This window comes from Panthera leo, chromosome D4 (genome assembly GCF_018350215.1).
Source record: "Panthera leo isolate Ple1 chromosome D4, P.leo_Ple1_pat1.1, whole genome shotgun sequence".
NCBI classification, from domain to species: Eukaryota; Metazoa; Chordata; class Mammalia; order Carnivora; family Felidae; genus Panthera; species Panthera leo.
In genome coordinates, this window is record NC_056691.1 from 76,522,938 (window position 1) to 76,544,349 (window position 21,412).

Sequence of the window (21,412 nt, forward strand, 5' to 3'; positions counted from 1 at the left end):
TTCTAAAACTTTTATTGGCCACGGAGTTCTTCTGTCCAAGAAAATCGTGAGGACCCATGGTGGTAAGCACATGAGCTGGGAAGTACAGGGCTGACTCATACTATCCTTATTCTCTCTTGCAAAAAAACCTTACCCAACAGTGGCAGTAAAATCTCAAGCACAATGTTATTAAGCCATTTTGAAAATTGCCTTAACAGCATCCACTTGAGCACAGTTAATGTGCCATCCATCAGTGAGTCTATCTCTAGAGGAAACAAGATTCTCTGGAGGTCTGTATCAAGAGGCTTCGGTTTATCCTGGATCCCTCTCACATCACCAACTTGAAAGTTAGGAAACTGAGCCACTTTTGAATGATCTTTAAGGTGAATGCACTCATTCATTCAACAAATATTTATTAAACACTTTCTCTGTATTAGGTTCATGAATATGAAACACATTTTTTTGAGAGGAAGATAGTAGATGAGCAAACAAACAGAAATAATTTTAGACCACAACATTATGGAACAAATAAAAAAGGGTTTTGTAGCTGGTCTTGGGATAGAAAGCATGAGACTCGGTGGTCATGGAAGACAGTTGTGAGGCGCTCACATCTGAGCTGAGAGCTGAAAGGTGGGAGAACAGCTGGGGGGTGTAAAGAGACACAGCAAGGGGAAGAGACAGCAAGTTCTCAGATTCCAAAGTGGGGAACCGTTTGCTGTGCTTCTGCAAAATGAAGGAAGTGTGGCTGGCCCATGAGGAAATGCCAAGTAAAGAAAGCACCAGCCAGATCCAGATGGAACAGGAGTTTGGCAAATAGTTTGGATTGTATTTTAAGGACAACAGGAAACCACTGAATGATTTTTTTAAGAGAGAGAGCATGTGCACAAGCAGGGCAGAGGGGCAGAGGGAGAGAGACAGAATCTTAAGCAGGCTCCATATTCAGCGTGAAGCCTGATGCGGGGCTTGATCCCGTGACCTAGGATCATGACCTGAGCTGAGATAAAGAGTCAAGACATTCAACTGACTGAGCCACCCAGGTGCCCCCAGGAAACCACTGAACGATTTTAATCAGAAAGTGACCTTATCTGGTTTATATTTCTAAAAAGATTAGTCTGGCTACTTTGGGGAGACTGAATCTCGAGGAGGGTACAGTTGCAAGCAGGAGGTGAGAGATGGCAGTGGTCACAGATTTGAGATACATTTAGGGAAAAAACAATGCAGTAATTCTCTTAGGCCCAGTTTGTTTTTGTTTTTTTAATATGAAATTTATCGTCAAATTGGTTTCCATACAACACCCAGTGCTCATCCCAACAGATGCCCTCCTCCATGCCCATCACCCACCCTCCCCTCCCTCCCACCCCCATCAACCCTCAGTTTATTCTCAGTTTTTAAGAGTCTCTTATGGTTTGGCTCTCTCCCTAACTTTTTTTTCCCTTCCCCTCCCCCATGGTCTTCTGTTAAGTTTCTCAGGATCCACATAAGAATGAAAACATATGGTATCTGTTTTTCTCTGTATGACTTATTGCACTTAGCATAACACTCTCCAGTTCCATCCACGTTGCTACAAAAGGCCATATTTCATTCTTTCTCATTGACAAGTAGTATTCCATTGTGTATATAAACCACAATTTCTTTATCCATTCACCAGTTGATGGACATTTAGGCTTTTTCCATAATTTGGCTATTGTTGAAAGTGCTGCTGTAAACATTGGGGTACAAGTGCCCCTATGCATCAGTACTCCTGTATCCCTTGGGTAAATTCCTAGCAGTGCTATTGCTGGGTCATAGGGTAGATCTATTTTTAATTTTTTGAGGAACCTCCACACTGTTTTCCAGAGTGGCTGCACCAGTTTGCATTCCCACCAACAGTGCAAGAGGCTGCCCGTTTCTCCACATCCTCTCCAGCATCTACAGTCTCCTGATTTGTTCATTTTAGCCACTCTGACCAGCAGGAGGTGATATCTCAGCGTGGTTTGATTTGTATTTCTCTGATGAGGAGTGACATTGAGCACCTTTTCATGTGCCTGTTGGCCATCTGGATGTCTTCTTTAGAGAAGTGTCTATGCATGTCCTCTGCCCATTTCTTCACTGGATTATTTGTTTTTCGGGTGTGGAGTTTGGTGAGTTCTTTACAGATTTTGGATACTAGCCCTTTGTCTGATATGTCATTTGCAAATATCTTTTCCCATTCCTTTGGTTGCTCCTAGGCCCAATTTGACTTGCAAATCAAAATAACTTGATATCCAATCATCATCTAAGTCAAACAACAGGTTTTCATTAACAGTAAAATTCTGAAATTCTACTCTAAGGGGGGGAAACAAATTCCAAAATGAAGACTAAATTTGATGACTACCCTCCCCCCCCAAAAAAAAACCCTTCCACGTGACATGGTTTATGGCATTGTTTAATGCAGAATTATTAGAAACGGTGCAAATGCCCAAAATAGAGGCCTCATTAAGACAGTTACGGTGCGTAAGAGGGATTTAGGGGGCGAGGGAAAGAATTCAGTGGTAAAACACATGTTCAGGACATGACACTAAGGAAATGAATTCGGACTGGCGGTGAGAAGGGCGGAGGTTATGAACTAGGAGCCACTTGTACTCACAGGGGCTGGATTTGCAGGGAGGGTCTCAGAGGGGAATTCTTGGTGAGTGGGGGAAGAAAAACAGATGGATAAGTAAGCTGAATGAAACTACCAGGGACACTGAACAAACGTAAGAAAGAACAAACACAAGATGGAATTCTATTCAGCTCCTGACACACATTGGCTGAGCGTTCCCCCGTGTCTACATTCACCATCTCATCAGACCTTCACGTGATCTCTGGTGCAGGGATTGATACCCCATCGTGCAGAAGAGGAGACTGAGACTCAGGGACATCCAGTGATTCTTTGAAAGCCACGCACAGTGGAAGTTCACTGGGCCGGAATTAGTACTGGACACTGCTGACCTCAAAGCAACTTACTTATCTTATGCATTGGCTCAACCTGGGGTTTACCATGTGAATTCCAGAAAGGAACGCCATTATCAACTTCTGCCTCGATTTATGACCTCAGGTTAATGTGACGATCTTGGTTTTTTTTTTTTTTATAGGATTCAGGATTTCACAGGACAAAGACTGAGGCATTGTCTCAACAAAAAGCAATGTCTACCATGCATGCAGCCACTGATTGACGCCCACAAATGCAAAGACGATTCAAACAGTGAGACAGTTCCAGCCGTCAAGGAATTCTCCGTCTAGCTAAGGAGAGAGCCGGATGAGCAAATTATATTACACAAAAATAAAATCGGCACTTAACACATATGGAAGGATATGGGAGAACTCACACATGTAAGAATTCAGAGTGAATTCTGACTAACAGGCAGTGATACCTTCACAGAGTGCCATGCAAGCTAAGTTTGGGAAAACAGGTAGGACCTCACTAGCTCAGAGCACAGTGGTTTAGGAGTGCCTGGGTGGCTCAGTTAGTTGAGTGTCCGACTCTTTTTTTTTTTTAATTTTTTTTAATGTTTATTTATTTCTGAGAGAGAGAGAGAGAGAGAGAGAGAGAGAGAGAGAGACGGGGAGGGGCAGAGAGAGAGGAAGACACAGAAACCGAAACAGGCTCCAGGACCTGAGCTGTCAGCACAGAGCCCGACACGGGGCTCGAACCCACGAACTGTGAGATCATGACCTGAGCCGAAGTTGGACGCTTAACCTACTGAGCCACCCAGGCGCCCCTGAGTGTCCGACTCTTGATTTCAGCTCAGGTCATGATCCCAAGGTTGTGGAATCAAGCTCAGCGTTGAACGTGGAGCCTGCTTAAGATTTTTTCTCTCTCTCCCTCTGCCCCTCTCCCCCATTCTCTCTCTTTCTGTCTCTCAAAATAAAATAGAATAAAATAAAATAAAACACAGTGGTTTAGTTAAAAAGTTTGTAACCCAGCTGGGTTATTTCTTCCTGGCTCTTCCTTTACTAGGGCATCCCTTTGGGCAAGTTACTGTAGCTTCCTGTGCCTTGGGGATGTCATCTGTAAAATGGGAATCACCCTGTATCTCCTTCACAAGACTGGTGAGAATCAAATAAGAGGCATTTAGTATTTAGCCTGCTGCCTGGAGTAAGTATCAATAAATGACAACAATTGCTTATAGGGTCCACTTAGGTCATTTCAGACAGAGAGAATGCCATGGAAAGGAACATGGAAGTGGAACCCACAGATTTAGGTGAGACAGCAGAGAGACAAGAGCTCTGCAGTGGCCCTGAATGTCACCTTCACAAGCCTGTACACTCCCGAGGGCACCAGACATCCAATGGAGCTCTGGGAGAAGAGTGACATGATCAGAACCATGTTCACAGGAACTAGAGATGTGAGAGACCAGAATCAGAGAGGCGCTGGAGGTTATGGAGTGGACTTAAGGGAAGAAGTTTGGATGTCAGGCAATGATAAGGGGGTTCATCCCATTTACAAAGTCACAGAGATGACCAGAGAAAGAAAAAGGTGATGGTGACGGTGATGATGATGATGAGAAGGAGGAGGAAGAGGAGGAAGAAGAGGAGGAGGAGAGAATGGGGAAAGGAGGAGGAGGAGGAGGGAAAGATCTACTTTTTCTTGCATGTTGGGCTGGGTGCTACGCTAAGAAAGCGTAACAACCCTGTGATAAGAGGGCCTTGGAGAAACAGAGCCACCTGCCCAAGGTGACGTGGTTAGTTAACAGCAGAGCCAAAATTTCATTTTGATTCTGTCTGGTTTACAGCGCTCCTATGCCTGACCATGATACTATACTATTTTGAAGAGTGACTCCAAAACCCATTCTGGGACCCAAGCTTGAGGACTGCCTTCCACGAGAACATCTGCCTCCCTTACGCCCTCCAAAGTGACACCAGCTACAATTTAAAGAGCATCGACTGTGCTCGTCAGGTCCCGTGTTAGGCACTTTCCATAGACTGTTGCTAATCTTCTCAGCCTGTACAAAAGATGGCTGGTCTTTTGTACCAGCCGGAGCTAAGAGACACTGGCTCCACACCCAGAGGCACAGGTCTGCTGCCTTCAAGCCTCCACTGAGATGACTGATCAGGGAGAAGGTGGCACGATTCTATGAGTCCAGGGAAGCAAGGGAAGGGGGCACAGCTCTTCCTGGACCCGCAGAACCTGGGGACAGCCCGCTGACATCCTGGCAAGAGGTGCTGGAAGGGCCTACCTCGAGACTTGCTCCTCCGCTTCCGCCTCCCTGCTGAGGCCCTGCGCGGGGCTGGCTGCAGCTGACCGATCTCGATGGGCGTGTTAGCGCGGAAACTCTCCTTGAACTTCTGCATCAGGGACTCCACTGTCTCCTGCGTCGCCTCAGCTGCTGCTATAGGGTGGGCAATGGGGCTGAGGTTAGGGCTCGGCCCATCCCTGGCCCCTGGAGGACTGGGCCTGGCCACCCTGAGTCCCTGGAGCTCCCTCCCTGACCCATAATGATGGAGAAGCCACAGGTGTCAGTATAGATGTATCTGTTGGCCTCCTCACTTGTGCATTCAACACACACCATGTTGCAGGCATCGCCCCCAGCCCTTGAGATATGGTGGTGAAAAGTCAGACACAATCCATGATTCAAGGAATTCATAACTTGGGAGGACACATAGCCAGGCATTCCCAAAACTGCAATACTTTTGCGATAGGACAGTACAGAATGCTAGAGGAGCACCAAGAAGGGTCCTGTCATCCATCGGGAATCAAGGCAGGCTTCCTGAAAGAGACACTATATACACAGACACCTTAAGAATGAGTAGGAATTAGCAAAGAGGGTAGCATCAGGGTAGGGTTACTCAAGAGATTTAGGATAAGAAAGATTGCCTGGGTAGGAGGAGAGGCATGTGCAAGGACCCAAAGCCAGAAAGAGCATGGTGCTTGAGCAACTGACAGTTCAATGTGGCTCCAAGGGAGCGTGCAAAGAGAAGATGAGGCCAGAGAGGTAAGGTCACTGTCAGTCACATCAAGGAGCTCGGATTGCATCCTAATGGCAGAAGTTATTCCCCGAAAGGTTTTAAACAGAAAACTGGTATGTTCAAAATAAGTCCCTTTGACAATAGTTCCTAATGAGAGGATGGCGAATGCATGTAGAGGTAGAGAGAGAGGCCAGTGCAGCGGTGTGGTAGCCAGCCAGACGCCATGATGGCCTGAACAGAACAGTGGCAGTGAAGGAAGATGGGAGCCCATGGGTCAAACAACATTTGAGGACATAAAACTATAGTATTGTGATATGGAGATCACTTGGTACAATATCCTAACTTAGGGAAACCGAGGCCCCCCTCCCCGAACAAGGCATATAACACTCCAAGCTAGCAAGTGGCAAAGTCAAGTCTTCTAACTCCCAGCCCAATGTTCCATTTTTATCAATACCCTCGATGGAGTTAGTAGCCTCATTTCTATAAAACTGCAAAATTGAGACAGGTAGAAAATTCCAGAGAATGGTGAGAGTGAGGTCAGAAGGGCACTGAGAAAAAGGTGGAAGATAAAAGAGAAAAAAAAAAAAGGCAGAAAAGCTCAAGAAGGAAGGACAGAGGCAACATAAAAGGCAAGGAGAGGAAACAGGAAAGAAGCAAAGGAAATTGTCTAAATGGCCTCACTGCCTTTGTTCTGAGACATTCCCAAAGAGAGTCCTAACTTTGAAATCTTCAAGCTCAGCCCTCCCTCCATCTATGTCTCTAGAGGCAAGGATGTTTCTTCGGTTTAAGCTACCTGCTGTCTGAGGCCAGGAAATGGTACACACAAAAGATTCATGCTTCTTTGAAGGGGTTTCACCGGACTGGACAAAGAGGGCTTCTGAACATACCAATGCCCATTTCTAAGGAGCTCCTGTTTTCCCAGGTAAGGTTATCAGCTTAGACGGATGCATCTGGGGTGTAGCTCATACCCAGATGGCTGTTTTGGGCACTGGGCTCTGCGAGAAGCTCTGTCTTTGATGACACAGGAGAGCATCTATGTTTGCTAAGGAAAAGACAATTGACGATACAGATGGAACATGAAGGCATTATAACTTTCTCACCTGCCTGTCTTGCTCTCTGGCAAGGTTCTCTAAACTGAGTATACTTAAATATAAACCACGAGGCAGATCCCAGACATGGGACTCCCTACCCAAGCCTGCGATGCACAGCCCTCCAGCAAGAGGCTACCCTCCAAATTCTGAGAATCACTGCCAAGCCCAGTCTTTTAACCCAGAGATGAGAGTGATTGGCCCCATATTGTAAGGGTTGGGCTATACTGTGGTCAAGAGTTTAGAGCAAGCCATAGTCTGGAATCCAGGGACCCATACATGTGCGCCAACACCCATGCCTTCATTCATCTTCCTGTCCATTCATTCATCCATTCAACACTGTTTTCAGAAAAACCATAATGTACCTGAGACAAGTACAGGAAATGTTGTTTTAGCTCAGGCCATCATAACAAAAGTCATATATTGGGCTACTTAACAGAAATTTATGTTCTACAGTTCTGGAGGCTGGAAGGCTGAGACCAGGATGCCAGCATGGTTGTGTTCTAGTGAGGTCTCCCTTCTTGGCTCACAGACTGTCACACTCTCCCTGTGTACATGGTAGGGAGAGAGAGCCAGAGGCAGAGATGCAGAGACAGAGAGAAAGAGGGAGGGGAAGAGAGAGATCTCTTCCTCTTCTTCTAACACCACAGTCCTATCCAATTAGGGCCCACCTTTATGATCTCATTTAATTTTAATGACCTCTTAAAGATCTACTCCAAATATAGTCTGCTGTGGATTTTACTCTGTCCTTCCAAATTTCATATGCGGAAGCCCTAAGCCCCATTGTGACTATATTTGGAGACAGGGTTTCTAATAGGTAATTAAAGTTAAAGGAGGCCATAAGGGTGAGATCCTAATCCAATAGGATTGGTGTCTTTGTAAGAAGAGGAAGAAATCACTCTCTCTCCTCTTGCTCTCCTAACATACACGTACACTGAGGAAAGGCCATGTGGGTACACAGTGAGAAGGAAGCCATCTGCAAGCCACAACTCAACTGTGCTGGTGTCTTGATCTTGGACTTGCAGCCTCCAGAGCTATGAGAACATGAATGTCTATTGTTTAAGCCCCCCAGTCTACAGTATGTTGTTATGTCAGTCCAAGTAGACAACCCACGATCACATCGAGGTTAAGGCTTCAATATAGGACTCTGGGGGGGACACAAGTGTGCCGTGCAGAACAAGGTACAATGGTGAAAAGACCACCAAAACCCTCCTAATTCTCACCATATAGACAAGATAGACCAAGATTAATGAAATGACTGACATCTACATGTGAAATTTTATAAGTGATATATAGCACAAATGAGAGCTAAAAGAGGATATAAGAAGCTCTATTAGCGGAATATGACCTAGTTTAGGAACATCATGGACACTAGCTTCAAGAAATGCGTAGTGGGACTAAGGTCTGAAAAGAGTATGAGTGAATCAAGTGATGAGGAAGGAAGGAAGGGGTGAGTGATGAGAACACGAGTCGGGGGGAAGAATCCAAAGAGCCCTTTGAGGAGCCTGAAACACTGAAAACAACTGGCAAGAGATCATGCTGGCGAGGCAGGAGTCCTTACCCCAACACCAACCCTAACCCTTCTGGAGCTTATCAAGGACAGAACACGCGGACGGTTTCAGACGGAAGAGTGACTTGATCAGATTTTCATTTAGGGAAGATCGTTCCAGCAGCATAGAGCAGAGTTTATGGAGAGAGGGGCAGAAATGGAAGTGAGGAGACCAACCAAGCAAATGGTGCAGTTGTGCAGCAGTCCACACACAAGATGATGGTCACCTGGAGGCACCTCTCCACAAGAGCCCTGGAAGAACACACGTTCCAGAGGACTGAAAACACGAGTTGGGTCTGAGATACGAACACATGGTGTCTTCCAGACGTCTAGGTAGGGGTGCCGAGTAGATGGCAGGTTATGCGCGTCTCACACTCACAAGAGAGAACTAGACTCCATGGAGACCCCACACACGTACTCCTTGTTAAAGTACAGAAGCACTATGTGTAGTGGCTGAGAACATGAGCTTCCGGCACAGTGCAAACAATGGAACATGTGTTCATTCCTGCTCTGTACTGGCTGTTCTCCATTTGCTCCCCCTGATCCCTTGCCACCCCAGGTTCATGCTGCCCCGCCCCACGTTCTGGAGGCAGACCTTCTATGCACCACATCTCTGCTCCTTGTTGTTTGGCTATCAGTTAGCTTTGCCCAGTGGGACGTAGGAGGCCGGAGGCAAGAATTTGGAAGTAGGTCTTCCCTTGCTCCTTTCCGGTCTCTGCACCCTATTCCTGAGAGTCTGGGACACTAGACAATTACAGCTTCTGCTAGGGGCCCCTGTCTACAGATCCCGTCCTAACAGGCTCCAGGAAAACCATTTCTTCTCCCTGTCCTTTCGGTTCAAGGAGTTAGTAGTGGCTTCCTGATATTTCCTGTCCCTGGTTCCTCCATACCTTCATGCTGATTCTCTTCACTCTGCCTACGCCTCCATAAATAATCGCTTCGTTGAGTTTCTCCTTAAAGTCTCATTTGAAGGTGCCTTCTTTGTCCAGCTGAGACCTTGACTGATACAGCATCCCTTTCCGTCATGCTTCTGACATTCACCAATTCTAAAGATCAGCCTCTTCTCATCCTGCTATTTCTGCTTTCTTTTCTCCTAAATGGATACAGACTGGACTGGCTAGAAGGAGAGGCAGACATGGGGAGGGAAGGTTTGCTCCTCTGAGCTGCAAGGGTTTCTGATCGGGACTGTAGCAAATCTCATCCATCTGTTTGGCTGTTCTTGCTGGGGCGGCAGTGCCGGGAGCCCAGACTTACAGGGGAAGTGCCTGTACAAGCCCCTCCGTGGGCTATCGCATCCCGCCTCCCGCTCTCCCCCACCCCCAACCCTCTGATCCCTTTCAGTAGTTCTATCAATATCAATATATCACGTTGTCCAAACAAGCCACACTACCTCCTGGTACCCGCTGAGCTCTGCCTCCCTAGAGCAGCAAAATGCTCACCCGTTGCCTGGATGAATGCAACAGATGGTGCTTGATCTGAGCATCGCGGCGGGCCCAGGAAAGGAGGGGGCAGGGGGAAGCCATCTCTTTCTACCATGTGAGAGACTGTCAAGTTTAATGGGTATAAACCTCTGGCGCCTGAGGAGAGCCCCCCCCACCCCGGCTCCCGAGACAGAGAGAAGGGAAGAGAGAAAGGGGAGGAGGGAGGAAAAGAGAAAACAAGAATGGAAAGGAAAAGTGTGCTCAGCAGTGAAGGCAGGGGGCAAAAAGGAGGGGGCAGAGAAGAGTGGAAGGGGAGGAGAGAGAGCAGGAAAATAATACACAGGGAACAGGAAGGTGGGGGGGGGAGGAGTGGCAAGGCCAGGAGAGGGGAAGAGGAGGCAGGAGAAGGGGAAGGAGAGGTGGAAGACAGGGCAAACCTTGAGGGCCTTTGCAAAGGCATACAGTTTCCAGATACCAGGCAAGCGGCAGCCTGGTCCTCCGCCCTGCACTCCAGGTACCACATGCTGTGTCCACCCTAGGACCCCACCATCTGCATTCAGAGCCTCCCCCACACAGCCTGGGATGCCCTCTGACCAACACTTATATAGGTACCTGTTTCACTTTCATCACCCTCTTTAATTTTTCTAGACTCATCTAGCCTGTGTAGGAAGAAAATTCACAATGCTTGAATACCAACTCTTTGCCAGGCCAAAGAGCCTGGCATCTCCTTGTACTTTCCTCCTTTATTCTTCCTAACAAGCTTGAAAGGTAAGGATCATTAGCTGGTGTTTCAAAATGAGGAAACTGAGACTCAGAGAAGTTAAGTAACCTCCTAGGGTCACACAGCTTAGGAGTGGCAAAGCTGGGATTTGGACCCAGGTTACAGCGACACTGATGACCCTAGCTCTATCCACTACACTCACCTACACAGATTCTTTCTGGTTTGTTGGTATATGGAAATGGATAGCCCAGTCTTGGGGTTTGGAGGTTACTTCTCAGGGCCTGGAAAGTGACTCTGACAGGCCAGCCCCTCTTCGACCATCCAGGCAAGGAGCCCCAAGCACCCGGCCTTGTCTGGAGCCAGGGGCTCAACCTGATTGGAGAGTGAGCAGTGATGCCAGAGGAATCTTGCTCAGTGTTGATAGTCAAGATTGTCCAGCCTGGAGGTCCTAGGCTCAGGCTCAACTCATGCCCCATTTTTTCAGCTTCATCTCACTACAGAACCTAAGTTCAGAGAACCAAGCCACAGGTGGATATTAACTGGCCATGCTGACTACTGTGAGTGAAAAAGTCACTCAGGTTCCAATGTCAACTTTGCCATTGTGTGAGCTTGAGTTACTCTCTTCTCCTTGACAGTGGTGCTCAGTTTCTTCCTTTGTAACTGTCTGCAGGGCTGTGGGGGGACAGAATGGAAGTATGTACATAAATTGTCTAACAGAGCTTCTATAAGTGCTCAAGAAAGAGCAGTCATCACCAAACTTCCTACTGTTCACCCTTTGGCTTCACGACTAGTCGGTCAATTCATCCATCCATCCATCCATCCATTTGTTCATTCATTCATTTTGAAAATCATCTGCATTATAAAATACCCACTTTGAAAATTCATTTAGGGTCGCCTGGGTGGCTCAGTCAGTTGGGCATCTGACTTTGGCTCAGGTCATGATCTCACGGTTTGTGGGTGAGAGACCCATGTCAGGTTCTATGCTGACAGCTCAGAGCCAGGAGCCTGCTTTGGATTCTGTGTCTCCCTCTCTCGCTCTGCCCCTTCCCTACTCACGCTCTGTCTCTCTGTCTCTTAAAAATAAATAAACATTGAAAAAAATTTTTTAAAGAAAATTCGTTTAGAAAATACATAGTTCCTTCTTTTTAAAACATATTTATTCATTTTTGAGAGAGAGAGAGATAGGCAGGCAGCGGGGGAGGGGAACAGAGAGAGGGAGACAGAAGATCCAAAACAGGCTATGTGCCAATAGCAGCAAGCCTGATGCAGGGCTTGAACTCACGAACCGTGAGATCATGACCTGAGCCGAAATCAGACCCTCAACAGAATGAGCAACCCAGGCACCCCAGTATAGTTCCTCTTCTATTTAGATGTGGAAACAAAGGCACTGAGAGACAAAGTCACAATAAAAGTCCACAGAAGACCAAAGTCCAACTCTCAGGTCTCCTGTTTGCACTACTCTTCTCCGATTCCCCAAATTCTAAGATAACTTTAACCTCAGATGTAGTGACATTTAATTTTATATATAAAATTGTCTAGACCATGGTATCTAGATAGTTGGTCAAGCATTATTCTAGATATTTCTGTGAGCAATTTTTAAAGATAAGATTAACATTTAACATAATAGACTTTGAGCGAGGCAAATAGTTGAGGGCCTTAAAAGAAGAAAGACTAGGGCACCTGGGTGGCTCAGTCAGTTAAGGGTCTGACTCTTGATATTGACTCAGGTCATGATCTCACAGTTGTAAGATCGAGTCCCATTGTTGGGCTCTGCACTGTCAGTGCAGAGCCTACTTGGGATTCTCCCTCTCCCTCTCTCTCTCTGTCCCTTCCCTGCTCTCTCATTCTCATTCTCTCTCTCTCTCTCTCTCTCTCAAAATGAATAAATAAACATTAAAAAAGTAAGTAAAAAGACTGACCTCCCCCAAGGGACAAAGAATTCTGCCAGCAAACTATCTTCAGACTCGAGCTACAACATTAAATGCTCCCTGCATCTTTAGCCTAATGGTCTCCCCTAATGATTTGGGACTTGTCAGCCTCCAGAATCACAGGAATCATTTCCTTAAAACAAATAAACAAATAAACAAACAAACAAACCCCTAGATAGATGCTGATAGAGACAGAAAGGGGTAGACAGCTGGAGAGATAGAAAATACATATAATCAATAGGTGATACAGAAAGCCCTCCTATTAATTCTGTTTCTCTGGGCAACCCTGACAAATACAGACCTCGCTTGTGTCTCCAGGCTTTAAACTGAGCACATCTAGATGCCAGGATTTGGGGGGACGGTAATAAAAGAAGACATCCCAGTTTTAAAGCACACGCCAGCTGGGAAGACCTGTTATAAATAGAAAAAGCCATCAAATTTGAAAGTTGCGAGAGTCCAATCACTGAATCCAACATTACATCTCATGTAGGAGCCACCCTCTTCATGAAAAGAAAAAACAAAAATTAAGAACAGTCAGCATTCCTTAGCCAGATGACAATACTCCGCTTCCAGAACAAATGTAAAACCCACATACGCTTTTTTTCTAAATGGCCACCCCTTCCAAATTCTCAGGGATAAAAAGTTGATGGATAGAATTTTCTCACGTTTTAGCTTGTTTCTCACACACATTTTCTGAAACCTTTGATGCCTGCTACAGCTTATCTTCAAGCAAGCGCCTACAGGCAAGACAAATGAACACACAGCAGCAAATATAAATTGGAAAACTTGGGAACAGCCTTTTCTTATATACAGGATCTTGGGCCTGTCAGCTAATACTGCAGAGTTGTAGGGTGGTCATAATTTCTGCTGGAGAACTGTATCAAGTTTGAATGACGGAATTAGAATTAGTGATCTTTCCCTCTGTTCTGTTAACAACACAATACTTTCCAGATTCTCTGGAGCTGGTTCCACGGCCTCCTAGCCAGGACACAGATGGTCTCTAAGATTCTCTCCAGCTCCGTGGCCCTGTATTCTAAATGTAAATGAAATTGTGCTTTCACTAAAATGAATACGGTAACCGCAAGAACACTACTCTTGAATTCACAAAGTCTTCTTATCTCTCAGTAATGTTATCCTTACAATCTCCTATTTTATAGAACCCGGAGAAGCAAAAGAGGTTTCCAAAGTTTGGGCTGGAGTTGAATCAACAGACAAACAAGTCGTATTCAAGAGGGAAAGGGTCAAGTAACTGGATAGGTAGGGTCAACACCTTCTTGGTCACTTGTTTACCACCTGGACAGCAAGGTGTGGCTGTGGAAAGGCTTTGGAATCAGCTGCAGTTTGGAATAATAAGCCCCATTTCCCACCAGCTGTGAGATGTGGGCAAATTATTTAACCACCCAAAGTCTCAGCTTCCCCAAGTGTTAAGCTGAGGTTTGCGATTCCAAATTCATAAAGCTGTTTTTTGGATTAAATGAGATGCTAAAATGCTTATCACAGTGCCTGATGCAGAGGAAGCATTTAAAAAATGAGAGTTAATACTGTTGTTTTTATTGCCAAAAAGATCTTAAGCACATCAGTCATAGCAAATGTGGATCTTCTGCCCAAACCTGTGGGGCATATTCAAGTCCAGAATTTGCTGGGATTCACAGGAGCTAGCCAGATTCCTCTTCCAGATTCATCCTTTCTGTAACTGCACAGGAAGGCCAAGTATGGGGGGGGTCTGCATGTCCTGGGAATGGAGGGCCACTTACATTGTACAAATGGAATTCTTCAGCCACCACCATCACTGGGTGCTGTATCCAGAAGTGGGCACTGGGGACACAGTGATGGACTGAAGATCACCCCTCCTTTAAAACAGTGTCATGAGGATAGAGGGTGCTAAGTGCCCAGAGAGGTGTGACCAGAACACTGAGAACACGCTCTCCAATTCCTTTTGCAAGTACAAAGGCTGTGGGAAATTCCTGGAATAGATGCCGACTCGCCTGAGCCTTAAGGAATTCAGGGCCAGGTAAAGAGGGCTATATGAAGAGTGCCATCAGCAGGCGACAGGGGCAAGGATTGTAGAGAAAGCTCCACTTGGTTTGGTTCTTCTTGAGCGTAAAGTGGGAGATGATTTTATTACCGAGAACATCCATCTGCAGCTGGGAAGAAGGGTGGCTCTTGTTACACTCCTACCTCCTTTCCCAAACCCTAGATCAAAAAGCCCCCTTTTTAGAAAGCCCTGCCCTCCAGCCCCACCACCCTTTCCTGTGCCTATTCCTGTTGTCTTAGATGCTCTGGGTACAGGGCATGCATGTCCTGGAATCTGACAGACTTGGGTGTAACTGCCATTCTCTCTTTATGCACGATGTGGCTTTAGGTGTTGGGTGTGTTTCTTACACTGCCCTAAGACCCAGTTCTTGGCCTGTAAAACCCTGAGCATAAATCTCCCTGCAGAAGTATGGGTTTTTGTGGGGTTTTGCTGGTTAAAATTCAATGCAATGACATATGCAAAGTGCTTAGCTCAGTACCCAAAACGGATTAAGCACTCAGCAAAGTATAGCCTTTATTACCATTATTGTTAGCCGGCTTAAGTGAGATAAGCTTGCAGAAGGCCTTGCACCGAGGCAAAGCCTAATGCATGCTGAGTCCTTCCCTTCCTTTTTGGGTAACTCATCACCTTTGACTAAGGACTATGGACTCTGACTCCCTGTTGTCCTCCCAAGTATAAATTTTACTATCATCTCTGGCTCCTGTAGAGTTCATGGGTTTCATCTCCACTCTACTTCAGCCAATCCCATCACGGTTACCCCAGAGATGTAGCCATAATCTGGGACCTGGATATGGCTGTAACACAAATCCTGGATCCAAAACTTTTGCTCATGGCCCTCTGTCTACCCTCCTGCCTTGCTTTGCCATGCTTTTCAAGTTCGTGCTCTGACTTCTAGGAATTACCAGGCCTCAAACATATGTGTTGCTGATAAAGATCTAGCTCCATCATCATGAGCCAGAGGAAGCTGTTTTCTGGCAGCAGAGAGGGGAGATGCCCACCCTTGGACCCCTACTCCCTTCCTCCCCAGAAACTTTATCTTTTCTCGGTTTCACATTTTCCACCAGAGAGTTAGCTTAGACTTCTCTGGTTGATCTAATACCAACGTTCACTTAAATATGCCATTCCAATTTTCAAGGACATCTCATTAGTCATGTAATCATTAATAGCAGTAATAATAATATTAACCGTTTATGGAGTATTTACAATGTGATAAGTTTTAAGGTAAACATAGCCATGATTTAATGTATTTCTCATAATGGCTGTGGTGCATGGAGTTATTAGCCTTGTCTCTTCACCCTGCCTCCCCCACCCTGCTGGCACCCTTGCTATAGCCTCATTATATATGGAATGCACTTCATTGCTCTTTGATTTGCTCTTGTCTGTGTGACTTGTTTTGGCCAAAGGTATTTGGGTAAAAGTCAGCGTATGCCGGTTGTGAGCATAGGCTTCAAGAGGTACCACAGACTTCTGCTCACACGTTTACACCTGCCAGCACCATGAGGAAGACGTGTCCCAGCTAGCCTGCTGGTGCACACAGGATGAATGACACACAGTAGATTCACACCTCTGCAGCAAGGAACAGAGTCACCCTACTCTTAGAGCCCAGTCACTGACTCCAGCCACTCTGCAGATGATGAGCAAACCTAAGATGAGAAGAACATTCCACTCAATCCTCAGACACATGACAAACTGATGTTTATCCTATGATGCCACTGAGATTTTGTAGCTGGTTGTTACGCCACACTGTTGTGGCCTGGCTGACTGGTATACAACCTGTCGAGATACGTATTATTATTTTCATCTTACAAATGGGTGAGTGAGGCACACCAAGGTTAATTAATTTTTCAAATGTCATATAACCTCTGAGCAGCAGCGCTGGACAAATATCTTTAAATACTACTCCATGGATTGTTTTGGAAGGCGACCAATAAACGTGATTTAATGAACTGGCTTGCACACTGGAGTTGATGAAAGTAACCCATTAGCCAGCTTCCCTTTAGTCCCTATTAATAGCAATTATGAAGAACATCTAAGAAATAACAATGACCCAAAACGGAGCTGTCCCTCTTTGGTGACATAAAGACTATTAACGCATCTGTTCAGAGCCTGCAGGGGTGGGCTATGCTTGGTGAATGAATGAACAAAGGTTTCAAGGTGCGTGACATAAGTCCATGCCACGCTATGGTGGGGGAGGGGGCTTACCAGGGAGCAGAATATGGAATTTGTACAATCTTACTACTTCAACTGGCAGACTTACCACCCATCTTACTTTAAACTAAGGGCCTATCTTCCCAGTGCAAAAGGGTGGTTATAAATTTAAACACACGTAAGTCAACTATAGCAAATGGCAGGAATTTTGGAGTAAAATTAATGCAGCTGCATTATAAATATGTCCTATTTCTCAATATTAAACTCTTAAAAATAGACTGGCTAAATATATAGGCAGTAATGGATTGAGGCTGAGTTGGCGTTACTATAAAGCTCGGGATTTTCCATTTAATGACTTATAATTTCAATTTCCCATTCCTCCATGACAGTGAGAGCAGGCTTGCTTTATTATTCATGATTACAGGCTACCACCACACGAAAACGAAAGGGGAAAACCAGAGAGCAACACCAGTAGGAGGGGAGAGCAGAGAATCCCAAATCGAAAACTCAGCAGATCTGGGAGAAGACCCAATCTCCAGTCCTATCTCAGCTGCTGTGTGACTTTGGATACCTCAGCCAGCCTCGCTGAGCCTCAAGAAATAAACATTTCTGTGAAATGCATGTTATAGCATGCGATAAGCTGGGCCTCTATACAGTTTGTAATATTGCCATTTCGCTATAGCTTAACAAAGACTGGGCTTCTAAATTGTTTTGTCACATCCTTAATCATACCGCCAACGTCCATACAAAGAAGTGAGACAAAGCAACATGGCAGAAACACTGAGGTTCGAATCCCAGATCTGCCTACTAGCATACATCACCCTTGAGTTCAGTGACCCTGCCTCTCTGATCCTCAGGTGTTCTTGATCTATTTCATGGGGTTGAGGAGGCCCACAGGAAAGGTTTCCATAAGCACACTAGTGATACCACTCGTATTTGTTGACTTGTTGAGTGTTTATGCCAGGCACCATGAGCTCATATCCCACTCGCCACAAGCTTGGGGAACGGGTGACATTAGTATCACCCTATGGGGACACAGCTTGATCTGGGGCCCAGGCTGGTCTGATTCCTGTGGTTTTAATCACTACTGAAATGATGCAGACAGAAGAAGGAACAGGAGAAGGATGTGTAGAGAACAAAAGAGGGACTAGGCTGTGGCATGCTTGAAGCTATCCCAAGCACCTACGGGAGCTGCTGAGTGGATCTGGGCTCACACATGTATCTGAGGAATTAGTTTTATTCCATGGTTAGATGATCTTGAATTATCTTCTTCTTTCCTTATTCAGTCCTAGTTAAACTAGCTCAGCTAAGTATTATGGATACCTCCTTTTTTCCCTCCATCCTTTTCCCAGGGAGCAGTCAAAAAACTAAGCTAAGGCAGTAGAAAGAACTGGAAATCATGTCTTTAGCAGAGCAGAACAAATTCCTCCTCTGATGTTTTTTGGTGAAATAATAGAGATCCATCCTAGGGAGCCATTTGCACAGGGAGGCTGCGTGCACAGGCAGATGGGTCTTGAGGAATGCTCTCATTTTGTTCAATGTGCACAATGAGGTAGAGAAATGTGATAAAAAAAAAAAAAGAGAGAGAGAGAGGGAGAGGGAGCGAGGAAGGGAGAGAGACAGAGACAGACAGAGAGACAGAGAGAGAGGCTGTGACAGAACCTTCAGACCAAGATCCTGTAGTGGCAACACTGTGGGTTCTGAGAGCCCTGGAAGGGATCCTATGCTCCTGCCGCTGTTCTGATAAGGGGTATTCTGGAATTATACACATGTGCTATCTCTCTCCTCTTGAGTGTCTGCCTCTTCTTCCTCACCTGTTAGCTCTTATCAGTCATCTCCTGATTTAAACCTCCAGAAGCTGGACCCAACATGCCTGGGTTAGCCGTAAGTGTCCAAGCAGATTTTTTTGGAGTCCTCACCAAAATGTACATGTCATAAACACACATTCAGCTGGGTGTTCCTCCTTCCCCTCCTCACTTATGTCATTTCCACTCAATAATTTGAGCATCAGAGATCTCAGTGTGAGGGAACGGTAAGGCGACCACTGCAAAAGCAACATTAGTAGAAACATAAAGCCTTAGACCCAGAAGGCAACAGCTCCAACATGCATTGCTCAGACCACACCTAGGGGCCTGTGTTGAGATCTGAATGTCACATTAAAAATATTAGCAACATAAGAGCTCCCAGGTGGCTCAGTCAGTTAAGCATCTGACTTTGGTTCAGGTCATGATCTCGCAGTTCGTGAGTTTGAGCCCTGTGTTGTGTTCTCTGCTGTCACTGCGGAGCCTGCTTCAGATCCTCTGTCCCCCTCTCTCTGCCCTTCCCCCACTTGCTCTCTCTCTCTGTCAAAGAAACATTTTTTAAAAATAAAAAAAAGTATTATTAGCAAAGTAGAACAAGACAGGTGTGAGAAGCGAGTCTGAGACGAAGGCTGGGAATGGTATCACGAGGAACATTAAGACAGGAGCTACAGTTACCTGAAGGACTGCGGGACTAATGCTGCTTCTAATACTATTGTTTGTTATTCTTACCACTGTTGCTATGTCCCATGCACCACGATACATGCTTATTAGATGTTATAATTACAAGAGTCATTTTTTTTTAATACTTACATTGGGCCAAGCCCCTGGTAAGATGTCCAGGATTTAATTTTCAATGATGCTGTGAAGCAAACTCTCTACCTTTTTTTTTTTTTTTTTTTTTTTTTTTTTAACAGATGGGAAAATGGACCTTGACTACATTCAGGTTCTTGACTAAAGCAAGGTTTTTCAGCCTCAGCATTACTTACATTTGAGGCTGGATAATTCCCTAGTGTGAGGACTGTCCTATGTATTATTATAGGATGTTTAGCAGCCTCCCTGGCCTCTGCCAATTAGATGCTAGCAGTCCCCTCCTCAAGTCGTGACAACTGAAAGTGTCTCCAGATATTGTTCAATACCCCTGGAGGAGCAAAAATCATCCCTGGTTGATAACCACTGGCCTAAGATAAGCCAGGTGGTAAGTGGGAGGGATGGGATTCAAATTTAGATATGTCTGGTACCAAGATCCATAATCTTAAGAATAATAGTATCGGTAACAGCTATAATAGTAATATTATTATCTTAGGAACCCACTATATCACTGAAAGTAATCAAACAAAGGTGCCACATTCCAAATATATATAGAAGAGATTCAAATATTAAGTAACAATGAACTAAAAAAGACAGACCAGATCAATGATAACCCTAAAAGTCCATTATTCTGTAAATTTAGACCATGAGGTTCTAATTTTTATTATAAATGATTTTCAATAATTATGGAGGAAGAAAAAAATCTTACAAGAATTGTCTTCGCCATAGCAGAAACTCAAGTTCACCTCGTTCTCATATGCATAAGATCGGGAAGATGCCCCCCACCACCTCCAAATCCCTTTCTTTATCCCTCCAACACACACACAGGCACCAACCCTCCTGTCCATGCATCTGGGCTCAGAATCAATTCATCCATTGTCTGGTTCTAGGTAGAGCATAGCTAAGATACATTAGCAAGTCGTGAGCTGTGCAGCAGATTGGCAAGTCTCCACCTGTTTGTAGTAAGTTAATGATGCCCGAGCAAAGAAGACATTGACAAGAAGGGAGCCCATTAACCTCCCACCTGCCTCTCTTCATGGTCAGAGCATCTACTCTTGAGCTGTATTTGGATGCAGATGAGGAAAATGGAGGGGAAACATGCACATCTCTAGCAATTACAGATGGGAACGAAAAAAGACACACGGATCCAAGCCAGTGAGAAACCTGCTGGAAGTCAGTCATCCAGGTGAAATTTCAGAGTCAGTTCTCAAAAGAGCCTGATGATGCAGTGAATTACACCAGGATGAAGCTAAATTACAGCTGGACTGAGTTGGGCTAAACATAAAAGAGACTTCCTCAATTACCTCATGAATCAAGCAACCAAAATAAAAAAACAAAAACAAAAAAGACCAGAGGAAGCTATGGAGCTCCCATATCCAGAAAGCCAAGTACAGAGAAAAGTCCACCTGTCTGGCTGACTTCAGCATTCACCTGCAAAGCACAGGGACTAAAGCCACATTTTTGATGCTGGGTGTGGTAGATGAAACAAGAATGAGGGAGTTTTCCAAAGTGGCATATATATAAAGATGCAAAACTCCAAAGTCATCTTCAGTTCAAAACCTGACAAGTCACTTATAACGGCTGGAGTTCAGCGTTCCTGGAGGGACAATGCTGCAGAGTAGGTGAGAAGAGGGCTGTGAACAAACACATCAGAGAGAAGCCAGAATGCCAAGCTGAAGACTTGAACTGCAGTCTGTATAACAGGGAAGATTACACATACAGGTGTTTAAAATATATGGATACATAGGAAGATTTTCATCAGAAGAAAGGTACTGTCAGAGAGGTACTTAAGAAAGATCAATGTGATTGTAGTGTGGAAGAGAGGAAAGAATGGATAATGATAATCATGATAAAAAGAGCTGAAATGTATTGAGCCCCTCAGCATGTGCCAGTAACTGTGCTAAGCATTTAACCTGAATTTTTCAATTTAATACTCAGAACAGCCGTATGACATAAGCACTTCAATAAATTGCTCTTTGTAGAAGAATTTAAGCTTAGAATTCAAATTGTGTTCAGGGTCCAATACT

At 45.1% G+C, this 21,412-nt stretch overlaps 1 protein-coding gene across 1 annotated transcript in view; it reads right to left on the bottom strand.

The window, feature by feature from the left end:
* Positions 1–21,412, bottom strand: part of ASTN2 (astrotactin 2) — an 874,784-nt gene that overhangs the window by 608,821 nt on the left and 244,551 nt on the right. Inside the window, exon 4 of the mRNA XM_042912372.1 lies at positions 5,157–5,309. Within this exon, the coding sequence (XP_042768306.1) occupies positions 5,157–5,309 (153 nt within the window). The remainder of the gene's footprint in view (positions 1–5,156; positions 5,310–21,412) is intronic.